The sequence below is a fragment of the Colletotrichum higginsianum genome, chromosome 2 (assembly GCF_001672515.1).
Source record: "Colletotrichum higginsianum IMI 349063 chromosome 2, whole genome shotgun sequence".
Taxonomy (NCBI): Eukaryota; Fungi; Ascomycota; class Sordariomycetes; order Glomerellales; family Glomerellaceae; genus Colletotrichum; species Colletotrichum higginsianum.
Window position 1 is genome coordinate 2,134,643 of NC_030955.1, and position 25,144 is coordinate 2,159,786.

Genomic DNA, 25,144 nt, shown 5'->3' on the forward strand with positions numbered 1-25,144 from the left:
GCAGACGGGATGAGAGGGGTTGGGCAAATGGGCAAATAGACCTTTTCAGTATCGGTAACCGTGCTTGAACCAGACCAACAGACGACGGCGATGGGAAAGCATAACTGGTGCTTGTGACATCAACATGATGATGTGAGGCCCCGGCCCAATATATCCTTCCCCTCTGATGGTGGCCATCCCAACCCTGGCGCCGCGCCTGCAGACGGCCTGGTACGACTGATAGCCGTTGGCGAGACGTTCTCCAGGCCGCACGGATGGCCTGAACTGGGGTTACGATGAGGTACTGGTGGTGTTGTGTCGATTTGTCTTTCTCTCGCCACTAGACAGCCAAGGGGTATTGCTGAAAAGGGAATCGCGGATGCTACACTGTTGACCTAAGCGCACCTTGGCCAGTTGCAAATCTGTGTGAGGAAGTCGGGTAGGCAAGCAGACTTTCACGCCTTGCTTCTTTGCACAAGTCGTATTCTGCGACAACATCGCAAAGCTCCACCATAACCATTGTGTGCAGGGACGGCTTCCAGACTCGTAGTATTGTCTTGCGAGTGGGGAAGACGTCGGTTTAGCCCCAGCCGAGGAGGCTCGACTTGCTTAGATGGGTGCAAGAAGGCAGACCCAGGCCTAGGGATTCGGCTCGAATGCCGCTACCACGGCGGGCATTAGTGACAGCTTCCCAAGATGGCTGTCGGAAGCTCTCGGTCTTGGATGTTGAGGGTATCGAGCCTTCACTCATGATGGTTAACATCATGCACCAGGCCTGCCATCACGCGGATGACAGGGCAAGGAAGGGCAGCAAGGCTGTTCGGCAATGTGGCCTGCCGTAGCAAGGGGCTTCGATTGGGCAGGAAACCGCTATTTGGAACAAGCGGTTGAAGTTCAGAGCTCTGCCCCTAGTCTGGATGTGGCGATGGTAATGGCTGTCCAGGGTTGCGGGATGCCGGGTTGCACTACGAGTTAATGTGAAAGAGACATGTCTCCCTGGACGAAGATCAAAAACGTTTGTGCCAGGGTGCAAATATTGACGAGTCGTCTTTAGGCCATGCCACCATCTCGTTTCTCCCCACAAATTGGTGGCCCTTGGCTAAAAGAGGGAGTGTTTGAAGCTTGGCAGGACGCACGGGAATTGGGTTCGCATGGGCGCTTTGACTGCCGAGCGAGGGGACTGTCAAACCGAACGCGTCGGAAGATTTTGGACACCACAGGACCATTGTGGCTCTCGTCTTCTGGTCCAAGGTCACAAGAGGCTATGGTGAGAGAGAGCCTCCCACGGAACGACGACTCTCGATGTCTTGAGCTGTCGGGGTTCGGTCCCTATCACATCGGCTCAGGTCGTTCCGGGGCCAGTAGCGATGGAAGATCACTCTGGCTGACAAACAGAATATTCGAGGACTTGCGTATTATCGGCGCTAAGGAAACCAAGGAGCGAAGCGGCATATGTGACGTGAAAGTTGGGAAGCTGGCAGACGGTTGATAGCATTTGGATGTTGCAAGTTGCGCTCTCGAACATATTTCTGATCCACACGTAGGTACGTATCCTGATCTTTGTCACTAACAGGACGACACCTCCACTGGGGACTCGGGGCTGCTTCAATGTACCTAATCCAAGCAGCATCTACTTGTCCGCTTCTTCCCTGTAGGCTTACAACTATGTTTGGGACATCTGTCGGAATTTGTCACCGCCATCTTTGCCTCGTGTTCAAACCGAAAAAGAAGAAAGAAAACAGTCCCTAACGCCTCGTCGCTACCTGTATGACCGGATTTGCAATTTTCTGACCTGTCCCCGAACCACACTTGGCTAGTAGATGTTTCAATTGGCACAAACTGCCGGGGTTCAGGTGTCCTCCGCGAATGGTTTATGCACGCACAGCTCGGTCCCGGTGTTCCTGTCGTTTAGCAAACGACCCAGGACATGGAAGAACGCACCCGGTCCTCTCCTCCCGCTCTCCCTCGAAAGCCCCGGCGCCATGATCCGCCCCGGGACCCTGGAGGGGCGAAGATGCGATTGGACCCTTGGACCCGGGGCTGTCCAACCCTACGTGTGTCCGGCCTGCCGTCAGCTGCGCGCTATTAACTAACCGATTCAAACCACAATGACACCCGGCATGGTCACTAGGTGCGATGAACAATTGATGAAATCACGGGCTTGGTGACAGGCCGCTTTTCTATAAAACCCCGACGTCTAGTAGGTCAGACGCTGTGGTAAACCGGCGTGTTTCGGACGGTCCTCCGACGAGTCGTACCGCCATCCGCGGACGAAACGTTGGGATGACACTGCGATCACCCTCGAGGTTCCGTCTCATGGGAGGGAAACCATCAGATCTCGAGTACAATGCGGTCCTTCAAGACGTCTTGCTCGTCTTGGCAGCCTTTCAAAAAGCCAACCGATGTCATCCGCTTCCCATGGTTAAAACCGCCGCTCTGGCGTTGCCCCATCATCTGGTTCCGGTTCACATATGCGTTGTTTGTCATGGAGTCTTGCTAGCATGCCTTTATGGCCTTTTGCACCGAGCTTCCTCTACTTGATGTTGGCGTTGTTGCGACAATTGGATTTGGCTAGGCAATAGTAATTCCTAAACGATGCGCAGACTTGACACTATTCTGGAATGAGTGAGATGAAGAAAAAAAAACAAGTAAATACTCAGGACCAAATGCCGAGCCCGACGGGTTTGAGGCGCCGGGAGTGGGGAAGTTGACCCGGTGGCAGGCCCGATGGGCGGCTGCGATGCATTGTGTCGGGCCCGAATTTCGTCTCTTCAGCAAATGCTTTCTCTCTTTGTCACGTCCAACGCACTCATTTGGTCATCTGTGTCTGTCAATGTCGATTATGTCTATTTTCGGCATCGAACGGCTAGCTATGCCTGGTATGCTGTCTTTGGGCTTGGGATGCCAGGCGGATGGAACGTCAATTCAGAAAAAAAAACCCCCCCTGGTCTTATGGGATCCTTTTCTACGTATACTGCGAGTTGAATGAAAATATGTCTCACAGTAGTACGTCCCAAAGCCACGACTCGGGGGCCAATACGACGCTGCTTAGCAGTGCATAGGTCTGAGCTGAGAGATCCCAAACCGGATCAAGGAGTTCTAGATCAGCACGACACGAGGACCAACTTGTATAGGTTCATGCTTCCTAGTCTTGCTGTCCATGGGATGTCATATAGAAACGAGACTCACTTCCTCGGGGGGCCACGAAGATGATCTGTACCATACGGGAAAACGGAAACTCTGGAGACTGCCCACTGTCGTCGATCTACACCGAACCGCAGCAAGCGTGTATATCGGATGAGACACTTTACTCTCTCGTCTACTCAACGGAGGAGGTCTGAAACCGCGGCCTCTCAATTTGGGTCGATGTTAAGTGTAAGATATCTGAGACAGCATCACCACGTTTCTGCTTTTAGAGCCCTAGATCGAAGACAATACGCACTGTTCTTGGGACGGCTCAGAACCGCAGACGTGTTGACAACAGGGGCCTCTGCGTCGTAAATGACAGCTTTTTCGTTTTCGGGTCAGAAGTTGAGTCACTTCAAACATCTGCACACGACGACGAGATTCACAAGTGTCAGGTTAGGGAGGCAAGGCTACATAGTCTATTCCATGCAAAAGGGATGTTGGTTAGTGCAGTAGGATAAATCGACCTGCTACTCAGTGCTTACCAGAAGTGTTGGTGTCACTCAGAGCCATCGCTTCTTGAATAGTTGGTCAATATGTCACATACGACCAAGAAGCCAACTCCAATACACAGTCCCGAGGTTGACAGAAGCCGGCAACCAATTAGCCGTGACATCGGGAGAAACAGGATTCCGACCGACCCGGCCCCGGCCCAGCCTGTTACCTCACAGAAATAAAGCGGCCTCATTGTTCATGCTTGCCCTTGTCAAATAAGCAGCTTAGACGACTGGACGTGACCAAGAACCGTAAACCGAACTCGGCTGTGAACACTGGCGACTCGGGCCCTCGATTGGCCAGGTTTGTGACCGAGTCCTTGTTGTGGTTCATCGCCACGGGAGGGTCGAACGCTTCACCATCTCAGATTGAAGCTGCAATGTAGCGCCAATTGGGGAGTGTAATGTTGCATGCCATTCACTGATGCGTGGGAATTGCAGCGGACATCCGATTGGGTTGTCAAAGAAGAAGCCCGGCATCCGGAGGGCTCAAAGGAAGAGCAACGGGCCGACTGGGCACGAAAAGTGTTGAGGGGGTACTGTTTGTTGGAAGACGGTCTCAGCCCACAGACAAGTACAAGCTCAGATTACGAAAGCTGGACTGCTGCCTCTGCAAGCTGCAAGGGAGGTTGAGTGCGGGGCAGGGCAGGTAGCTGAAGGCCCCCCGGGCCAGGTCGGAGCCGCTGGGAGACCCCACCGGAACTGCTGATTTGTGCTGCAAACTGGTGTACTAGCTGCCCCTCTTCCCTCTTGCGCAGCCCACGCTGGCGCCCCTCCCTTCTGCCCCTCCATGAGACAAGCCCAGCCCACCTCACGCTGGAGCTTTTGACGTGACCCAACCCTGAGGTCTTTTTACTATTACCGTTAAGCTACCACTGCCAACCCCATCCTGCGTCATTTACATCCAGCCTTGATCTGATCTTTTCCTCCCAACAGTCCATCAGACGTCTCAAACTCCAACAACACACCCCCTTAAACCCTCAGATACTACCAATTGCCCAATATGGCTCGCAAGTTCTTCGTCGGCGGCAACTTCAAGATGTAAGTCTCGTCCGTTGGCGGGGTCCCACGATCTCTGCACACCAGAGAGGGGGGCCGAAAGTTGGAGGCTTCGATTTGCAGCCAAAACAACACAGACTGACGGCGTGGGTTTCCCGCATCACAGGAACGGGTCTATCTCGTCCATCAAGGAGATTGTCCAGAACCTGAACAACGCTAACCTCGACCCTAACACTGGTATGTGCCATCCCACTCCCAGTGCTGTCCTGATGGATGTGCATCTCGGCTGACAACCACCCTGCAGAGGTTGTTGTCTCTCCTCCCGCCATCTACCTCCAGCTCGTCCGTGACCTCCTCCGAAAGGACGTCGAGGTTGCCGCCCAGAACGTCTTCGACAAGCCCAACGGTGCCTTCACCGGCGAGATCAGCGTCGCCCAGCTGAAGGATAGCAACATCAACTGGGCCATCCTCGGCCACTCGGAGCGCCGCACCATCCTGCGTGAGTCTGACGAGGTCGTTGCCTCCAAGACCAAGTACGCCACCGAGAACGGCGTCGGCGCCATCTGGTGCTGCGGCGAGAGCCTCGAGGAGCGTGAGGCCGGCACCACCGTCGAGGTTGTCAGCAAGCAGCTGGCAGCCCTCAAGGCCGCCATCTCCGACTGGTCCAAGGTCGTCATCGCCTACGAGCCCATCTGGGCTATTGGCACTGGCAAGGTCGCCACCAACTCCCAGGCCCAGGAGGTCCACGCTGCCATCCGTGCCTGGCTCAAGAAGGAGGTCAGCGAGAAGGTTGCCGGTGAGACCCGCATCCTGTACGGCGGCAGTGTCAACGAGAAGAACTGCAAGGACCTTGCCAAGGAGCAGGACATTGACGGCTTCCTGGTTGGCGGTGCCTCCCTGAAGCCTGGCTGTGAGTGTTTCCCGACTTTCCATGATGAACACCCTGCTAACAACAGTCCGCAGTCGTCGACATTGTCAACGCCAAGCAGTAAAAAAAATCTTAGATTACATACTTGATGATGATGACCTAAAACTAGGCCGGATGGGCCTGGGGCGCACCAAAACAGCCCCGGTGATGATGGCTAGCAGCCCCCAGCTCCTACCTAGGGCGGAAAGAACAACAAAAACAAAAAAACAATTATACCCCCACCGCATGCAATTTGGACATCCTGTGAATTTTGCGATTTTGAATTCGAGAGCTTTTAAGGGGGCACTCTTCCCCTCCCTGCCAGGTGTTTGTATGATACAAGCATCCACAGATGCTGCCTCCGTCTATGCACGCCTTACTCTGTTCGTAGTTTTACACGTTCTCCAAATCGATAGCGCTCACGTCCTCTCATGTTTATACAGTCATGCCCTTTCCATGGTAAGGACTCCAGATACCTCTGACACTTGGGTTGATGCTCGCCACCGGCTTGGTCACCCTCTTGAGCTTCTCGCCGCTTGCATCGCGCAACAGCTCCGCCTTCTTGAGGATCTCGAGGGGCTCCATGTTCCGCACGCAGATGGCCTTCTCGCGGCCGTTGATGTAGTGGCCGACGATAATGGGGTGTTTCGAGGGACGAGGGGAGACGGTGAATTCGATCTGGGGGTTGGCGGCAGCGAACTTGGGAAGCTGGGACTTGATGAAGCCGCTGCGGAACGCGTCAGCATGGATTCCACATGTCGATACTAGGGATCTGCATACTTCATTCCCTTGGAGCTGCCGGCCCAGTCGCAGTAGTGGAAGTCCATCTTCCTGCATTGCAGGATGAAGGCGCCGAGGCCGTTCTGTCAAGATGTCAGCGGAAGCTGCGGGTAGCCCTGGATGAGACGGAAGTCTTACACGGCCGGTAGACACCGTCTTCAATGCCTGGATCGTCATGGTACCCTGCGTAGCATACAGAATCCTGTTGATGGTCTTCGTCGCGAGAAGCTCCTGTTCGAGGACGGACGGGAAATTTCTTAGCGCGAAAATGGCAAATGTTCCGGCCGCTGGCATATCCAGCCTGAGGTGCCCGCCGCCGCCCAGCAGCCTGGGCCAGGTACGTACCTCTACAGCTCGACCGGTACCTAGGTACCTACCTCTGTGGTGACTGGGCCGGCTGAACCACGGGTGATTGATTGAGCGGACCTTGCCTGCGGCTGCACCACAAACTTTCCCATGCTCTCTCGTGTCAATTTCCGGAGCGACGCGTCGCTCCCTTCCTCAATTCCCTATCACCAAGCTCAACCGGTGCATCGCTAGTCAACAGGCGTCACGCATTCTACCCGAGCCACCGACTGCGACACCCGGGATCTTGAACCAGAGACGCCTCTGCCATGACGGATAAGCTCCCTCCCAACCTGCTGGCGCTTTTCGCGCCGCGCCCTCCTCTTCGATGGGTTGCGCCTCCCGACCATGCGCCCGAGTCTCGACGAACCTTGCCGGTCTCGGGCGTCGCCGAGTTCCTCCCCGCGCTCCAGCATTACAAGGAAACGGATGATTACAAGCCGACGGAGTCCTGGTTGCAGATGCGCGACCGCAAGAAGCTTGAGAAGCAAGCTGCCGTCGAGAGCCTCAAGACAGAGGGGCCAAAGAACTGTCAGTTACCCTTGCTGGCTATCGAATGACTTTTGCTAATACGTTCGCCACTCAGTTAAACCGCACGAAGACCCGAACATCCGTGGCGACGCCTTCAAGACGCTGATCGTTGCGCGACTCTCGTACGAGGCCAACGAGCAGGACCTCGAGAGGGAGTTTGGTCGTTTCGGCCCCATTGAGCGTGTATGCGTTTCCCATCTCCATACCTGCCGACCGACACATTGCTAACACCCTGACAGATTCGCATCATCACTGACACTCATGCACATGAGAAGCCCAGAAAGAAGAAGAAGCCCCACCGTGGCTATGCCTTCGTTGTATTTGAACGAGAGAAAGACATGCGAGGTAATACCGCCGAATCTACCCCTTTTGACCAGACTCGGCTTGTCTGCCAGTCCTGCCCCTTTAGGCGCGTGGCCCTCAAGCTTGCCCGCGTCCTGCCTTACACATCGAGATCCGTGGCCCTCAAGCTCGCCCGTCTCAAATCATGTTTTTCTTCTTCTCTTTACTCAACCATGATGCAAAGGTATGATATTGGTAAGGGTTTACTGACACGCGCGCCTTGGCGCACTGGTGAGTAGCTGCTCTAGATGCCTGCGATGGCATTCGAATTAAGGACCGACGTATCAAGGTAGACGTTGAGCGAGGCCGTACCGTCAAGGGCTGGGTCCCCCGCAGATTTGGCGGTGGTCTTGGCGGAAGAGGTTACACCAAGGCACTTCCAGCCAGGCCTATGGGCGGCGGACCTGGTGGCAACTTTGGCGGCGGTGGCGGCTTCCGAGGAGGTTTCCGTGGCGGCTTCGAGGGAGGACGTGGTGGCCGCGGAGGCTTCAGAGGAGGAGGCTTCGGTGGCCGTGGAGGTTTCCGTGGTGGCGGCGACTTTGCCCCCCGTGGTGGCGATCGCGGCCCAAACGGATATGGTGCACCCAGAGATGCGCCATCAGGGCCTGGTCGCGGATTCGGAGGCGACCGTGGTGACCGAGGCGACCGCAGCTTTTCCGGCGGTGGGTATGACCGTGGTGGTGGCCGCTCATTTGACGACAGATCTGGCGGCGCTGGCGACCGCGGCGACCGCGGCGGCGGTTACCGTGATGGAGGTCGCTTCGGCGACCGTAGTGATCGGGACCGCGACGGTGGCCGGAGAACTGGAAGCAACATGGAGCCGATCAGACCCAGAGGCGAAGGTGGGTATCGCGGTGACCGAGGCGACAGAGAAGACCGGGATCGCGGCGGCCGCGACAGAGACAGGGACTACGACCGACCTCGCGACGACGATAGCAGGAAACGTGGCTACGAAGGCGGCGGCTACGAGGACCCCAGGAAGTTGCGCCGTTATTGACGAGACACGTATTAGTGTCTTGCGGTGGGTGACCGACCGCTCGCCCGTCTCATCTCTTAGTCTCTTTTCTCCTTCCCCTTCTCTATCGAGGGTAAGCAGAAGGTGCCAGGCGCAAAGCTTTCAAGTATCTCCATATTCGGATTAAGACAAGTCGAACTCATGCCATTGGGCAAGTATATGCTATGCGCATACCGACCAGGCGCCCCCGGTCCAATATCACAGCATACAACCCTCTCACAGGACGCCTATCAAATGCCTTGAACGTCTACAGGACCCGCTGGAAGGTAATTTTGTTTATGTGTCTTCCGCACCGGCCGAAACCGAACGACGAAGAAGATGACGAACTGTTCCAACAACAACAACTTTTCAACGGCGATTGGCGGCGACGCAGGTAAGGTCAGAGGTAAGGGACTCCGCGCCTACTGACCTGGAGCTTAGTGAGGAGATACGGATATGGGTCAAGGGACATGTACCACGTTATAATTACTTGTATCAATAGGTGAGGACCTCTCGTCGTTTCTCCGCCGAGACCACGTCGTTAGAGTAGCTTTCTCTTTGCATAATGTCGCGGCGAGCGCACTATTCTGCCCCCCCCTTGACTCCCAACGTATACAAGAGAAACAAAAAGCGATGCCCGGACTATTTTTGTGCGTAGGTTCTCGTGAGTTGAGGTAGAATGATGGGGATAAATTGCTCCCCCGACGTATGACCCGAAAATAAAAATTGGTCTCTAACAAACCGTCCGGAACGCCGTAAGTTGTTTTTTCTGGAAATTCCCCCCACCCTCGCAATCCATGATGGTATCGGCCTACATGACAGAAAGCAATCATCAAGTCTAGAAGCTTTTTTTTTTCTTCGTTTCGTTTTGGTTGTGTGAGTGTGTGTGTGTGAGTGTGTCTTTCTCTTTTCTTTTGGTTGGTCATCCCACGTCCCCCGGCAAAGTTTTCAGTCGCTCTCGTCCTCGACACCGTCCATGGCGTTGGGGTTGACCTCCGTCACCTTTCCTGTGGAGGCGCTCCAGTATCTATGGGATGGCGTCAGCGACATTTTCTTTTTTTTTTTTTTTTTTTTTTTGAGGTTCGAAAGGGGGATAAGGAATAGGGATCGGGAAGAGGGAGGGATCGGGAAGAGGGAGGGATCGGGAACTTACCCCAGGACCTTGACCTTGAACTCGCTCAAGCAGATGCCAAACAGCTTCAGCAGCCTCGTCTGCCTGCTGTCAAGGACGTCGCCCTCGCGACAGACGACGTAGTCGTCGCCGCCGCCCTCGGCGTCGCCGAGGCAGACGCGGCCCTTGATCATGCGCGTGGGCATGCCGAGGCGGCGCAGCTCGGGCTCGATGCTGTGCTCGAGGGGCACGTCGTGCTCTGCGGGGACCTCACCGCCGGTGGCGTAGACGACGCCCGAGGGGATGGAGAAGCCGCGGGTCGCGACGGTGCCGGCGCGCGCAAAGTCGACAGGGCTGACGCCGTCAAAGTAGGAGAGGATGGCAGCCGGGTCGCGGTTGGTGAAGAGGAGGCCGACGGTGCCGGCGAGGAAGGGGGTCAGGCGGTCGATGCCGTCGGCGACGGCCGAGGAGGGGTCCTGGCCGAGGGCCTTGGCCATGAGTTTTGTCTTGCCGAAGAAGAGTCTGCGGTTGCGGGTTTGCGTGTGTTAGCAATTGGGTTGGTCCCGGTTGGATATGTATGTGTGCTTCTGTAGACCATAGGCGAGTGCGCGCCCGCCCATGGCCCGGCATAGAAACAGAGACACAGAGAGAGAGGGAACACGGGAAACACGAACCTGCAGTCGTTGAGCTCGTGGCGGACCTCCTTGAGGTAGTTGTTGCGCATGTTGTTGACGCCGAAGACGAAGCAGTGCTGGTACTCTGGGACCGATTCGCGGATGTTGGCGAAGAGCTTGTCCTTCTGCTCGCGCGTCTTCTTGTTCACCTGGGTCAGGTTGACCACTCTGTTGCGCTTCGACTTGGGCATCTTGGCGGCTGCGGAAGTGAGAACCCTTGGGAAGACGTTTGGGAGGTGGCTTCTTTGTGTGTCGAGCAGGTATCTCGAAAAGGGCGGGAATAAAAGGGACTCGGCGACGCTTGGGCGACTTCGGGAATTTCGAGGAGGGGTTAGAGGTTTTGCGAACTCGAGGGGGAACAAGAGTCGGTCTTTCGAGTAAAAGTCGTCGAGAGGTTGCGGCGGGACCACAATGGGAAATATTTCTGGCCGACCGCCTTTGGCACAAAATTTTGGCACGGCCTGGGCGGACGGCGGGCGCGCGCACGCACCCACCCACCACCCGCCCACCCACTTGCACTTGCACTTGCACTTGCACCACTGCAGAAGGGAACCGCCGCAACTTTTTTTTGCGAACCCCGCAATGCGCTAGGTGGAACGATATTCCGCAGGGTCCCCCGACAGGGATCGATTGGCCGAGCTCACCGAGACTTGGAAGGGGACTGCCACCACACCACCGGGTAAGTGCCGCCCCACCCACGCCGACCTCATTCCCTTGGGTGAGGTTAATATTGCTATAAACCACCGAGCTTGGAGTGCTGTTAGTTACATTATTATGGCCTCGCGTCCGCCATGCGGGATGGTAGCAGTTCATAAAGTCAATTCCCTTGATGTTCATTACTTCAACGCCCCTGGTCTGGTTCCTAGCCACCGGAACCTATTTCACCATGCTCATGTACATCTAGTCCGGCAAACAATCCTCGCGCCCGTTATGCCGTGTCCGACGTCTGGTCTAGCCCTATTGCAATCACTCCATCCGTCTATGCCAGGTACGTGTAGATGTTGCCTTCGCGCTCGAGGTAATCCTTGTCGATCAAGCTGTCGGAATGTTAGCAATGTTTCCCACATCGAAAAGGGGAAGAGGCAGGGGAAGGTGTATGCATGGACGACTTACTTCTCAATCTCCTTCTTTATCTGCGCGGCGTCAACCGCCCCGCGGTTCTTGGTCAGGTTGATCACTTCGGCCACCAGCTCGCCGTGGCTCATCTCCTTCCTGCTCTTCATAATGCGCACAATGGCCGCCTGCGTCTCGAACCGCCTGTCCTGCGCAATGCGCTCATGTGTCGCCTTGTTCTCCTCCTTGGTCTCCTTGAGCTGAATCTGGTTGATCTTGACCCGGATCTTGGGATGCGCAAACGCTTTGTTGATCGTGAACGTGTCCGTCGGGTTGACATCCTTGCCCTTGGGGTGCTTCGTGAGCACGCGGACCTGGCCGCAAGCGAGCGACTGCAGCGTCCGGCCCAGCTCTTCACCTTGTAGGTTGGTCGAGCGGGCGATCTGCTCGTAGGCGAGGAAGCCCTCAAGACCGACCTCATTGAACAGGACAAGGACGATGGCCTGGTACGCGCTGACGAGAAGCTCCTTCGTACCTTTAGGGAATTTCGCCTTGACTGTGCAGTGCGCCAGAGCTTGCTTCCAATTAAGGAGTCGGCCAGTGTGCTTGTTTTTGTAATATTGATCGAAGCGCTCGATCTGCTTGGCGACATCGTCCGGCAGGTGGACCTTGACGTCGGGGTACGTTGGCCAAGCCGCAGCCGACAGGATCATCACCGAAAGGTCGACGGGGGCTTTGTCAACGCCGGTGCCTTCCGACCACTGCTTGTACGCTTCCATCTCCTCCTTGGCCACTTCGACGTCCTTGAACATCTGCTCCAAGTTGTGGGTAAAGTTCATGCCGCACTCCTCCCTGAGCTTTCGGAGCATGTTTCGCTCGGCGTCCTGACTGGCACTCCTGCCCATGAGCAGACGACGAGCCAGGTCCTTCTTGTAGAACGCTTCAAATGCGTCCTTGCCTTGGATGAAGCGGAAAAGCTCAAGAGCTTGGTCGAGTTGCCGGTCGAGCTCGGCATCTTCGTCTCCAGTGCTAGCCTGCCCACTCTGCTCTGCCGCAGCTCGGTCCTTGTTGTCAGAGAGCATGGCTTTCGGCAGAGCCTTGATGCCACCCCGAAGCAGCATGTCGACGTACTTTGCAATCATCTCTCCAACCTTGGATGTCCCCGAGCTCCATGTCGCCGCGATACTGCGGTCGTTCATGAAGTCGCCGAAAGCGTTTCTGAGGTCGTTTACGAAGTCTGGATCGCCTCCGTACGCATCACGCACGATGAGGCCGAGCGATCTCTTGAGCTCGAGAAGTCTCTGCACCATGTTATCGCCTTGTTCCTTGTCGGCGACAATGATTGCGCCCGTTTTACGGATGTATGCGCCCCAGGGCTCCTTGAGTTTCTTCTGGATGCCAGAGAGGCGCAACAAGTCGTAAAGCGCTTTCATCGACTCGACCTCATGATCGGACAGGAGCTTGGAGAGACTGTCAACGTTCAGGAGCTTGTCGGCATAATTCTTGACCAATATCCCGTGTGCTGCATCGAGCAGCTGCTTTTTTGTTGTAGAGTCGAGGTTGTATTCGTTACAGCGGTAGTCCTCTCTCTTCAGGAGTCTTTCACACGCCAGGATGTAATCCTTGAGGGATGACGCGCTCCGCTCCTCTGCGAAGTCTTCAAAGTAGCGCTCTGACAGTCCAATGAACCGGGGCTCGAAGTACTTGGTGTAGATGTTGAAGACGTGGAGCATCATGATGGAGTCTTTCAGCAATGTGGCCTCGAATCGCTCGTCCCCAAGCCGGTCGTAGGATATCAGGTCGTACAGGCCCCGCAACGCCCTGCCGCCGGGCGACTGGCCGTCTGGGTCATCCCGTGATGGGAATGCCATCCTCTTGAACTGTGAAATGGTCATGTCGTTGATGGAAGGATAACTCTTGTTCTTGAGGAGAAAGGTACGATCCAGGTAGCTGAAGGTAGACCGAATCATCATCTGACCACAGGCGCGTTAGCCTCAGGTCACGCACGGGTGGCGGAAGGGCCGGCTCAACTCACGATCTGACTGTTCCAGACGCGCCAGTGCTGGAGGACACTTTTAAGCATGTCGACGTCCGTGTTTCCGCCATTGGATTGGATCGATCGCATGACATTGCGCGTCAAGTGCTCCTCGCACTTCCGTCGAAGCGTCTCATAGAGCTGTAGCTCGTTGTCCTTGCCGCGCCGGCAGATATCCTCGACAGCCCGATATAGCCTTTCCAACGGCAACCTCGGCTTTTTGCCGTGGAAGATGTCCTGCAGAGCGTCGACAAGCTCCTGCTCGGTTCGCTGGTAGTACTGTTCCAGCTGCTCGTTCCGCGCCGCCGGTCGCAGGTTCTTGATGACCAACTTCTTGGCGCCAGTGTAGGGGCGGTACGAGTTGGACTGCGTGAGATCAATGACCTCGGGCAGCTTCCCCTTCATCTTGGTCGACATGGTCGAGTGGGAGGGAGGGTCTTCTGTGCCGAACTTGAACCGCTTCGGGCTCGGTCTGCTCGATTGTTGCTGGTGCGGGGCGACAGAGCCGGGCCGTGAGACGTCGGAGTCCACGCGGGGTCTTCGTCGCGGAGGGCTGCCCGTGTCGTTGGCTGGCGCTGGTGTTCCACCTGCCGTCCTTCCCGTCGCCCGTGTTGGCAAAGCTCCCTCGACTGCGGGGGGTGAATTCGACGGCATGGACCGTGTGGCCCTGCAACAACTTCTATCCAAGCTGTTACAGACCTATATGCGCTCTTGTTGGGGGCGGAATGGAGGGGGTTGCGAGTAGGCCGGCGGTTAGGATTGCGGATGATTGCTCGATTCCCGTGTATGCGAGTCGTCGGGTGGGTGCAGCAGAGGGACTTCTTGAGCAGGGAGGCTGGGAAAACCGAGTGGCAGAGGTCGAGTCGTTGTCTGGGAGAAAGTCGTCGCGGAGTTAAAACGCGGAGCTATCGACGCCATTAACAAATCACCACCGGGTCGTTCGCATCATCCATTTAGCAGTAGCACGTCCCCCCCGGTCCCCTGCACCCGCTTATCGGACTGACCGGGGATTGGATAAGACTCGGTCCCCACTAAGGTACCTACCTCCTACCTACAGTACTTGGTCAAACCGTAAGGAAGGCATCGACCCCTGAACGAACGCCTACCGCAATGTTGTAAGTACCTACCTGCTTACCAGCCTACCTAGGTAGGTAGGTACAGCGCCCATGATACCTACCTACCTAAGATAAAAGCAGGTTGATGCTGATTTTGTTTCTCTTCCCTTCACTGGCTTTGGAACTTTATTCACCTTGAATGTGGAGGTACGCAGAGGAGAAAGTGATGGATGAAAGTGCAACATGAAACGAGGACCTAGGTGGTTTTGCCAACTCTTTGTTCGTCTCTCGAATATTTGAAGCTTGCCGCTACTACAACAAGACCAGCGCACTTAGCCTTGCTAAGTATCCGACTACGTGCCCCTATGCAGGCGTCTTACATAGTGTCGAAATGCTTTTTAAGTAAGAGGCTGCATCGTGTGTGTCTGTAAGTCACCGCTATATGTACATGCTTGCATTGCATCGATTTTTTTGTTGAAGTTGTCACTATAAAAGTATGCATGGAGGGGAGAGAGCCAGAAAGTGAGTGACAGGAGATATGACTACGCGTATGCCGCCCAACCTGAGTACAAGACTGCCAGATTGCTCACATCGGTTGCCTGATTGATCAGGTCGTTGACTGTCGCTGTCACACTCAGCGTCTTGGAGAGCTTCTTCCGCACGACCTCCAACGCCCGATCTGCCTCCGACGGCTCATTTACCTGCTGCCCCTTCCTGTCTTTCCTGCCCTCCCCTTCGCCCTCCTCGCCGTCGCCGTCGTACTCCCCGCCCTGCAGCTTCGCCAGTCGGACGGGGGAGATGGACCATGAATAGAGAGGATCGTAGCGCAATACATCAAGAATGGTCATGATGGAGTACGTCTCCTCGCGCAGGGCGTGGAGCGTGAACTCGCAGCACCGGCGAAAGACGCCCTCGGTGCCCGTTATCCCCATGCCGTCCACGATATCTCTCGTCAGCCGGAACGGGACGAGCTCTGGCACGGGAAGGACGCGTCCCATTTCAAACGCAACACCCAGATCGATGTGCACAACCTCGCCCGTCTTATCGTCCAACAGAATGTTGTGGCCATGCCTGTCTCCGAGACCGAGCACGTGGCCGAGCATCGAGATTGCCGCAGTGGTGCGCGTGTATGCCAGCCGCTTGACGAACCAGTCGTCGGGATCGACAAAGTTCTCCATAAAGAAGTACTTCATGACGGGATGAAACCTTTCCGTCACCTTCCTGTAGACGCTGATCCGGGTTTCTGTTGTCTTGCCCTGAGCGTTGGAGATTTCCTTCCGACATTGAGACCCTTTGAGATCCTTGGGGAAATATCTCTCGTGCGCAGGCATGAGGAACTCGTGCAGCGGGATTGTGTTTGGGACGAACTCGATGAGGCCGGACGCTGATGTGAGAGGCAGAACCTTGTAAGTGCGGATGCCAAGATTCCTCTGCTGGGTCGACCGGTGTAGCTTCAGAAGGGACGATACCGCTGCAAACACCTGCTCCATGATGGCGTCCTGACGGAGGTCATCGTTGCCGCCCTTGACCAGTTGCCGGTATCTTTTACCGTCGCTTCCGATGGCCGTGATGATCTTGGGGGCGCTTACGCCCGACGCGATCGACATCTGAGGCTCCAGTCTCTCTATGACCGGAACGCTCGAGTAGTCCTTGGTCGCCGACACCTCGAGCTGCATGGTTGGTGGCGGGATCCGGTATTTCACCAGCGCATTTTGCAAAGACTGGGCCGAGTGAATGTCCCTCAGCGCAATCTTCTGTCCGGCCTTGTATTTGCCAGGGTCTCGATCGACGGCAAGTCGATGGTAATAGGCGCTAGTCCGGTCTACCGCTTGCCAGATCGCTGCCACGTTTTTGGTTGACTGCAGGAGAGCCGCAACTTTCTCCGTGGCCTTGAGTCTCAGCACCGCTACTTGGTCCTCCTTTCGCGTTTTGACCTTCGTGCCGGACCAGATCTGATACATGCCGTGATACGGGTGTTCGGCGCAGATCTTGTACACAAGATTGATCAGGAGCTTCTGGAAAGCCGAGTTCGGCTGGTCCTGTAGTCGCGAGGAAAGTTGGTTCATCAACGCGGCAAACTTTCTCGTCGGTACTTTTTCCAAATGTTTTTTGACGGCCTCGTTGGTCGCTGTCTCTTCTGACCGCTCGAGCCAGAGCGCGGTGAATCGCAAGGCATCGTTGTTGTGCTCGTCGGAGGCAACGAGAGAGAGCAAATAGTTCTCGAGACTGAGACGAACAAATTCGCTCCTCGTTTGCTCCACGCGGCGAAGCTCCTGCTCGTCTAGCTGCAACCATTGGCGAGCGCGATTCAAGTGCGACTGGTACCTTTGCTTCAGTTGCGAGTCCCGACTGTTAGAGATGAGGCTCTGCAGCTGGGAGACCTCGTCACTCTTGCCCTTCCTCAGGCTCTGTAATCTCGCCAAGTCCTCCAAGCTGTCCTGGTTCTGTAGTTGTTCGTCGCAAAACATGGCGAACTGATGGTAGACATGCCCGGCCTGCTGTCCCTCGCTCTTCCCCTTAAGCTCTTTGAGGGCTGGCTCAAGGTAGTTTTTCTGGATGTGGTGGGGCTTTTCCAGCTTGGCCACTGACACCTGGTGGCCGATTTTGGACAATAGGTTCGACCGGCTAACCGGAATGGTTTGCTTCTTCAGAGAAGAGTCGCTGTCGATGCTCTGGAGCATTCGAATCGAGGAGATCATCTCTCCATGGTCCCACAACGAGTTGGCCGCCTCGATCTTGATAGCAGCATCAACCTTAATCCCCAAGGACTCGCATGGGCCGACCAGATCTGTCAACGACGTGGAAATATTGAGAGATTCCTGGGTCGCTTGGTGAAAGCGGTAGATCCCTGAGGACATCATCATACACCGGATCTCGACCTGTCTGGCGTCGGCCATGGACAGCGCCTGCCTGCGGAGCTTCGGTTGTTGACTCATCAAGCTCAATGTCGTCTCTCGACACGACAGCATGTGGCTGACGTCCTCGTATCTGTCGTCCGTCAGTTTCAAAGGTTCACAGTTCCAAGACTTCTGAAATGGAAGATTGGAAGTATCATGAGAGATTTCGGGTACATAAAGGGAAGGAAGCAATCCGTGATAGGGACGACGTACCGTCCGCGTCTCATCCACTGGCTGCGCTGTTCGAATCTCTCAAGCATGCCCTCCAGCTCAGAGAAGTTGGTCACATTTACGATCTCATTCAGCTCAGTCAAGACTGCGAGAGCACCAAGATGATGTCTGAGCTTAGCTGCGTTAAGCCCACGATTGACAAGGCTGTGCATTGTTTGGCTGAAGCCATCATAGATGGCGTTGCGTACTGCAGCCTCTGTGCCGGCCTGCTGGACGTTCTGATAGGCCTTATAGATTGTCACAGAGCAGTTGTCGGCTGTCACGGGTACAGGCAGGTTCCACAGTTCCAACCGGCGTGCTGTTTGAAATGTGCTTTCGAGGGACGCTGCGTCGCCATCGGGGCTTTGCTGCGTCTGAAGGAGAGAGTGAGAGAGACCAGCTAGGCCCAGAGTCCCGAGAGCTCTCACGAGACATTGGCTATCCAGCTGTGATGCGGGATTCCTTCTCCGAATATGACTGTCGTATTGGGCTCCTCGGAAGGCTAGATTCTTGGAGCCATCTTTCTCGTACTCCAGCCGAGCCAGAACGCTAGAGAGATCGGCAGATTGTGGCAAGCCATAGTAGGCGTCGGGGTCGTCAATATTCTCAAAGATGGAAAGAAGGACTTCACTGGAGTCCTCCTCACGCACCGCGGATGATCGTCTGGACGTGCGAGTGGTCTGAGAAGCGGCGATTTCGGTGAAAAGCAGGGCCGTCTTATGCATACCGCAGCGCGAGGCGGCGGCGCCAGCAGTGGTAAAATCGATATCAAGCCACGAGACTCGGTCGGCAATAGATGATTCTTTGGGCAATGACTGTGTCCGTAGATACAGAATCGTGTTGATGAGGTGCTTCTGATTCGTCTGCGCTGCATCATCCTGGACCTTGAGCCATTCTCTCGCAGCTTCTGACAGGTTGCGCTTGATGAGTTGCTGTTTGTCGAGCTGACCGCACAAAGCCAAATGAACGATAAATGGGAAGGAGTCTTGAGCAAACCCCTTGACGTTCTTGAGGATTGGCACCAATGCGATGAGAATGATGTACTCAGGGACCGATTGTGCTAGATGAACCGCCAGCTGCTGAACCCAGTCGGAACTCTCCACGTGCTCGCGAAAGAAGACTTGAGAGTCTGGGATATTCTGTGATGAGACGAAATCAGAAGGTGGTGTACGGTACTGCTCCCAAGCCGAAGCTAGACATAACGATTCGGTCAACGTTCTCTGTGCTGCAGTGATGAGGTCATCGTCGCTCTGGGCTGTTGCCTCCGACACCACTGCTCTCAGTGCTGATTCGGCGAGACCAGCAACATGTGAGTCCTTGCTCTGGGTGAGCTGTTGCAGCAGACGGAGCAGTCCTTGCCCGGAGTCGTTGTCTCCTGGCGCAAGGATGTTGTACCGCGAGAGCTCAGATTCTTCCAAAATCTCGGTTTGTATCTCTCCTGACGCAGCGAAAGACCTGCCAACAACACGGCCCGCCCAGGCAAGATACTCATCACTCAAGGCGAGTGAATTGCAGCTCTTCCAAACAAGTCCACTATGGCGCAGGGCCTCGTTGTCTGTGTCAATGACATCTTTGTGGCCAACAGCAGGCACTACGAAATCTCCGCAGAGCATGTCGAGTGCTAGGTCTCGGGCTGCATCGTTCAGTAGTCTGGACTCGCGCTCACCATCTCTGAGAATTTCCAGTAGAAGCGTGCTCTCGGGTGTGCCCTTCTCTGCGTTTCCCGAGGATCGAATATTGGAAGCCGAATGAGTGATCGATCTGAACGCTTCTCTCTGCTGCTCATCAGCGAAATTGGGCGATTCATACCCCGTGAGGTATGAGCTGAACCACGTGTGGAAAGTCTGCGCCTTACTCATGGTAGCTTTGAACTGACTTTCTTGGGTAGTGCTTGACTGGCTGGACTCGAGAAAGACCCTTAGCGAGGCAAGTGTAGATAATGCATATCCGGCAAGGAAGGAAGGCGTCTGCTCTAGATGCCCGCTCCCTTGAGCAATCAAGTAGCGACTGACGCCAAGTGCGTCATCAGCGCATTCCGAGTCCACAATGAACGGTCGAATGGATGAGAGAAGCATCTCGAGAGGGTAGGCTTCCCATGCCACGGGACCGGTGAGAGCGATCAACACCCGAACCTTCCGCAGCACGGAACATGCGTGAAGCGAGCCCAATGCCGGATGAACCGTGTTGAGGAGGTTTCGAGCGACCGAAACCACAAGAGCTGGCGTCCAAAGTGCATGCAGCTCATACTCGGTTTTGCTGCACAAATGGAATAGCTCCCTGGTCAGAAATTTGGCCCTGAACATGGGTTGTTGGTTGGGCGGCAGGGTTGTGGTTGACTGAGAAAACTTCTTCATCTCGCTCAGACTATCAGCTGCGTGTTGGAAGTTTTTGTCCCTTGAAAGGTACTTCTCAATGGGATCTTCTTGATCGAAAAGGTCCACCAACAACGCCACAATATCCGCAAAGTTGAGGTATATGAGATCCAGGAACAGTTCCCTGCCGAGTAGCTTGCGGACCCAAGTCTCGCCGCCATCGTTTTCTGAGCTAGACGTGCTCGTTTCATGCGCAATTGTGTAGGCCATGATTTTTGTGAATCCTTGTTTGACCATGTCAACCAAAGACATACCAAGTCGCTGTGCGAGCGACCGAACACTTTCGTAACGCCCTCGCATGATCTCTAGTGCAGTTGTCTCGGCCTGTGCTTCACGCAGCAGAGTGTCCAGACTTGGGAAACCGAATATTTCGAACGGAACGTCTTCGACGGCATCCATTTCAAGCCACGTGTACAGCAGCTGGGGGCTGAAGATGCTAAACAGCTCTCGAGGAGATGACAAGTCAAGAGCTTCAGAAACCTTCTCCAGGCACCTTTTGGCATACTTGGTTGACTGCATTATCTTGCCTGGCGTCTCAAATATGTGGTATGTGCATCGTCTGAGGAGCGTCGGCCAACGGCACGCCAGCTGAGATAACACGAAGAGTCGAAACGCAATGCCTTCGATGGCCTCCGGATCGGTAGGAAGGCTGCTGAGAACATCCACGAAGATATCGTCATGCATCTTGAGGACGTAAATGCCGAAAATGTCCGGCAGGGCCGACCCGATGAAGTGCTTGACGGCTAATGTCCCCTCTTGCATGATGGAAAGCAGCGTCGTGCGACAGGAGTCAAGACCCAGATCGCTTCCGTACTGAGGGTTGCTTCGCAGAAGCGCGAATAGCAAGCTCGCAAGAGACATTTGCGCTTTGGGAGACAAACTGTTCTTTGGGAGAGAGGCCTTGACAAAGTAATTGTACAAGTCCCCGACGAGTGAAGACACCTCGTGCTTTTCGTCCATCCAGACCTGTATGATACCCTCGAGAACGTCGAGGCTTGTTGAATGGGCTACTTCGCAGCATGTGTATTCTTGTTCCCCAATAACTTCACCCAGCTTCTCGACGACTCGAAGGGCATCGTCAGGCCCTAAGGGCAAGTCAGACGCGAACAACTCCGAGAGCGTTGACCTGCATAGGAGAAACTCGTCGTTGGGGAGAAGCAGCAATTGATCAAGAAAATCTTGAGGAACAATGCCGACCTGCGCAGCGTCTTTGTGTATGACCTCGAGAAGGTATAGGCGCTGTGCCGTGTCTTGATACAAGGCGCCCGAATCTAGACTCATGGGGATGCTTAACCGAGGAATATCGACAGTCCTTATGGCTACGCTTGCCTTGCTTTCTTGAGAATCGAACTCGTCATCCAAGTCCATCAGGTCCTGGTTTTGTCCCGAGGTCTGTCGCGCAGTCCGCTCGCGAGTGCCTGCGGCCAGCTTTGCCAAGAATCGAAACAAGGGGACATTTTCCTTGGGCAAGGCGCTTAACTTCGTGATATTCAGAGCTGGAAGTACAGGGCGAATGACTTTGAGCATGACTTCGAAGAAAGCTTGGTTATCGCTAGAATCAAGGGCAGCACTGATACTGGTCTCTGATAGTTTAGCAAGGGCTGACTCAATGTCTCGCGACTGTCCCGAATTGAGGTCAGTGAGTTGAGAGGCAAGCATTGTGCCAACGACGTTTGCCGAGAAGAGACTGTGAAGCCTGTCTGGAGAGACTGGCGCCCCCCCTTCAGATCCCTTTTTGTTCCACAAGTCACATAGCTCTTGCAGCTCCTCGACTTTGGGAAACAAAAGTTCCAACACCAGTTTCTTTGAGGCATGGAAAGTAATCGAGTCGCTGGCATTGCTCAGTTCGGTTGCTGGGGCATGGGTACAAGCCGTCGAGGCAGCTTTTACTGTTCGCGGTGGCTCCAACAGTAGCAAGTATCTCGCCAGAGCTGATATCTCATACTGTGCCTTCCAGGTCTGGCAGATCGGTCCCCCAGATACGATCACTGGCGCCGTGAGAGATGCGACCCTTGTACCACAGCATGCCTGGATAATATTGACCAATTCTGGAACTGGGGCATGCATTGAGAAGAGAGAAGCATAGCTTGGGTCGGCTGTCTACAGTCAGGTTTATGGATGGTACTCTCAAGCTCGGGAAAACTCACCTGGATTCCATTTCAAAAAGACCCATCGGATGATATGGTGGCTTGTGGATTGGCTAGCGTTTGGCTGCTTCACGTTCCGAAGAGTCAACAGGTATAACATGAGGATAATGGAAGAATCCACCAGAACAGCCGGGCCGTTGACATCAGCAGTTGTGACAATGCTGTTGATATCATCCGAAACATCGTGATATGGGACTAGGTCTCTCTCGAGGATTGAGTGCAAGAGAACACTTGCGGCACGGCTGGTGTTGGGAAGGCTGATTGCTCGGGCAGCAATCTGCCACAGATGCCTCCACGACGCCGTTGTTTCTCCGGAATCGAAACGGAACATGGTACAGCTAAGAGCATTGTCAGTGAGTAGTCTTTTCGACTGCATTCGTTCAGCTGACCTACCTGGCGCAAGCAAGCATAGCCCATGATGACACAGTGGTGTCCTTATCGCCAACAAAAGCTACAATGTCTGCAAAGAGGTCTGCGGCCTCTGTTGAAGAGAACGTGTTGAGCCCCAGGAGGAACGGCACAAGCTGCAAGGATATTCTCTGTACGGCCAGACTGGGTGATTGTAGCATCTCCTGTAACCGAGTAGCTGCACCACGGGTCCTGCGCTTCTTGCGGGGCTGCTCCCCCGGTGACGGTGGCCTGGCATGCTTATTGCTCTTCCAGAGAATACGCTCCAGGATGGCAATATTCTGCACGAGAGCCCATCTCCTCTCGCCGTCTCGATTATGAACACGCAGACCAAAGAGGTCCAGTTTGAAGTAATCGTCGGGCAGCCCAGAGATGAACGTCAGATCGTCAAGCTGAAGTTGCGATCTCATGCTTCGTCGTGAGTATTCCAGCCACAAGGATTTGGCAAGATCTTCAACATCCTTCTGGGTTGGTTCGTTCTCTTCGTGGCAAACAAGGTGCTCTAGGTGTAGGTGGATGATGAAGATGGTCTTGAGCAATTCATCTCGGACGGAGTTTAGCATCTCATCTTGAGAAACGGTCCGAGCTTGCCACCAGTGACTGATTAGTGGCACGAGGTCTCTGGCCAAGTTGTTGGCCTGCGAGATGTCGTTTGTTTGGATCTCGGCCAAGAGGATGTTGATCGAGGCAAAGCTCAGTTGGATGACCTGACTTAGTCCGAGATGACGCAGTTGCAGCACTTGCGTGAGTGCTTTGGAGAGGTCTCTGGATCTCTGCTCAAGTGGCGCGTTGGGTGGAAGAACAAGAAGGTTGACGCAGTGGAGGAGGTCCTGGACGGTGCTACGGTGGATTTGGCCCGGTATTCTTTGGCTTGCATTGGTGCTCCTGCCAGTGGAGAATCCCATCGATGCCGTGCCCGGCGCCGGAGAGGCCCGAGAGCCAGAGTCGCGGTCTCGATCGGCGTTCTCTAGGTAGCGTTCCAGGGCCTCGATACAAAAATCCACACAAGCAAGCCAACCCTCGGCACCCAACGTGGCAAGGTGCTCGACGTTGGACTGGTGGGAAAGTAGCCCTACGAGGGCCTTTACGTAGTCCTTTAGCAGTGGCTCGACGTACGCCTCATCGCCATGGCCGGGTCCAGGCCCGGGGAGAATTTGCGTGATGTGATCGACGAGGGCAAGCATGGTCTTCCGCTTGAGTTTTGAAGCCCCATGACTGACGGCGAGCCGGACAGCCTCTGCACATTTTGCCAGTCTTGCCGATGCCGCCGCTGCCGTCGTCTTCTTGCCTCCGTAGTAGCTCTGTTTCTCGTTAATCACACATCGAAACAAACTCTCGAATACACGATGGTAATGCTTGTCGCCGAGAGCCGATAGGCTTGCGGTCTTGCCCTTCTTGTCAAGCAGGAAAATCAGATCTACATCGTGTTAGTCTTCCCCGTATTCGTGGCCCTCGCCGGCAAGGGACCCCCAACAAGACTACTATTACATGCGGGAATGCAAAGATCATGGAACGAGTGACAGAGACGGCGAGTGAGGTAATACAAGAGGACTAGGCCCCGGGGATGGGGGCGAATGCGAAACTCACCATCCAGACCTGTCGCACGCTCTTTGAGAGTGCCTCCGGATATCGCATCTACCACATCGTATAAGCTATCAGATCGAGGTTGCTGGTCGAAGGAGAAATGACTACCTAGAGCGTCGTTGACGGTAATTTCGCCCGTCTTGATCTTCGGGGGCGCCATCCTAGCTAGTATTGGACTGCTCTGCCAGCTGGCATGGCGTTTTTTGGCGTCTGATTTCGGTCAGTGAATGATGAGCTACGAGGAAGAATGGAACATGATATATGAAAGAGAGAAACAGAAAAGATGGTATTGGAAAAGGGACCACCAGGCAGTAGGATGACGACGGCAGGAGAGACTTTTCCCAAAGGGAGGTACATAGCATAACATCTGTCCCATGCTGTACCTGCCGAGAGACGGGAAACAGATACTCGAACGTACCTTGAAACCTATGGATAATCAATATGGGAAGAAAGAGATGTCAGGTTCCTGATCGTCCAGCGCATCGATCAGTGAGGTCGCGGTCAAGTCATGTATGCGTGGCGCGGTGCGGGTAGTGAGATCAGTCCGCGGTTGTCGCGCAAACGGAGCTCGAAGCTGACGGCACTGACACTGACACTGACACTGGACACTGACAGGTTCTGAACCAAGGAAATGGCTTGTTGAATAGAGTGAGCCTAAGCTACGGAAGTCTGTCCCCGGTGCTTGCGATCCCCTGCCTGATGGAGCTAGTTGAACGGTGGTTCAATGCAGTGTTAATGTCTTTTGCGTAGGAGTGATGCGCGCCTGGGAATTTACGCGGCGCTTCACAGCCTGAAGGCAATCAACACAGCTCTCTCACTCCTCCGTAGCTCCCTCAAGCTCTCATCTTCCCTGATCCCTGCCAGTCCAGAAAATGGTGGCAGAAACACTCACCACCTGCCCTGGAAGGAAAAGCTCGGTACGTTTCTTATCGACTTCGGCGCGGAACATTGACAATCCCGGCGTTTTTTTTTTTTTTTTACTTAGCAACCGGGCACAGTGCAATCGATTGGACCAGGACGTTACAGGCACCGCCCAGGCCC

At 54.9% G+C, this 25,144-nt stretch overlaps 6 protein-coding genes across 6 annotated transcripts; 2 read left to right on the forward strand and 4 right to left on the reverse strand.

Moving 5' to 3' along the window:
* Nucleotides 1-4,662: 4,662 nt before the first annotated feature.
* CH63R_02400 (Triosephosphate isomerase) lies at nt 4,663-5,650 on the forward strand (the record flags this gene model as incomplete). The annotated part of the gene is made up of 4 exons (XM_018297375.1): nt 4,663-4,700; nt 4,825-4,895; nt 4,963-5,568; nt 5,622-5,650. 4 exons carry the CDS (start codon nt 4,663-4,665, stop codon nt 5,648-5,650), a joined length of 744 nt encoding a protein of 247 aa, XP_018162191.1.
* Nucleotides 5,651-6,000: 350 nt separating this feature from the next.
* CH63R_02401 (Mitochondrial ribosomal protein) lies at nt 6,001-6,639 on the reverse strand (the record flags this gene model as incomplete). Its single annotated transcript, XM_018297376.1, has 3 exons — nt 6,001-6,292; nt 6,346-6,428; nt 6,484-6,639. 3 exons carry the CDS (start codon nt 6,637-6,639, stop codon nt 6,001-6,003), a joined length of 531 nt encoding a protein of 176 aa, XP_018162192.1.
* Nucleotides 6,640-6,959: 320 nt separating this feature from the next.
* On the forward strand, nt 6,960-8,560 carry CH63R_02402 (U1 small nuclear ribonucleoprotein; the record flags this gene model as incomplete). Its single annotated transcript, XM_018297377.1, has 4 exons — nt 6,960-7,221; nt 7,277-7,404; nt 7,461-7,566; nt 7,803-8,560. 4 exons carry the CDS (start codon nt 6,960-6,962, stop codon nt 8,558-8,560), a joined length of 1,254 nt encoding a protein of 417 aa, XP_018162193.1.
* A 945-nt stretch (nt 8,561-9,505) lies between these two features.
* On the reverse strand, nt 9,506-10,533 carry CH63R_02403 (Ribosomal protein L10; the record flags this gene model as incomplete). The annotated part of the gene is made up of 3 exons (XM_018297378.1): nt 9,506-9,584; nt 9,711-10,190; nt 10,343-10,533. 3 exons carry the CDS (start codon nt 10,531-10,533, stop codon nt 9,506-9,508), a joined length of 750 nt encoding a protein of 249 aa, XP_018162194.1.
* A 788-nt stretch (nt 10,534-11,321) lies between these two features.
* CH63R_02404 (Cullin family protein) lies at nt 11,322-14,084 on the reverse strand (the record flags this gene model as incomplete). The annotated part of the gene is made up of 3 exons (XM_018297379.1): nt 11,322-11,379; nt 11,456-13,368; nt 13,431-14,084. 3 exons carry the CDS (start codon nt 14,082-14,084, stop codon nt 11,322-11,324), a joined length of 2,625 nt encoding a protein of 874 aa, XP_018162195.1.
* A 943-nt stretch (nt 14,085-15,027) lies between these two features.
* Nucleotides 15,028-24,263, reverse strand: CH63R_02405 (Phosphatidylinositol 3; the record flags this gene model as incomplete). Its single annotated transcript, XM_018297380.1, has 6 exons — nt 15,028-17,473; nt 17,596-22,060; nt 22,112-22,449; nt 22,505-23,936; nt 24,107-24,154; nt 24,212-24,263. The coding sequence occupies 6 exons, from the start codon at nt 24,261-24,263 to the stop codon at nt 15,028-15,030; spliced, it is 8,781 nt and encodes a 2,926-aa protein (XP_018162196.1).
* Between the last annotated feature and the right edge of the window lie 881 nt (nt 24,264-25,144).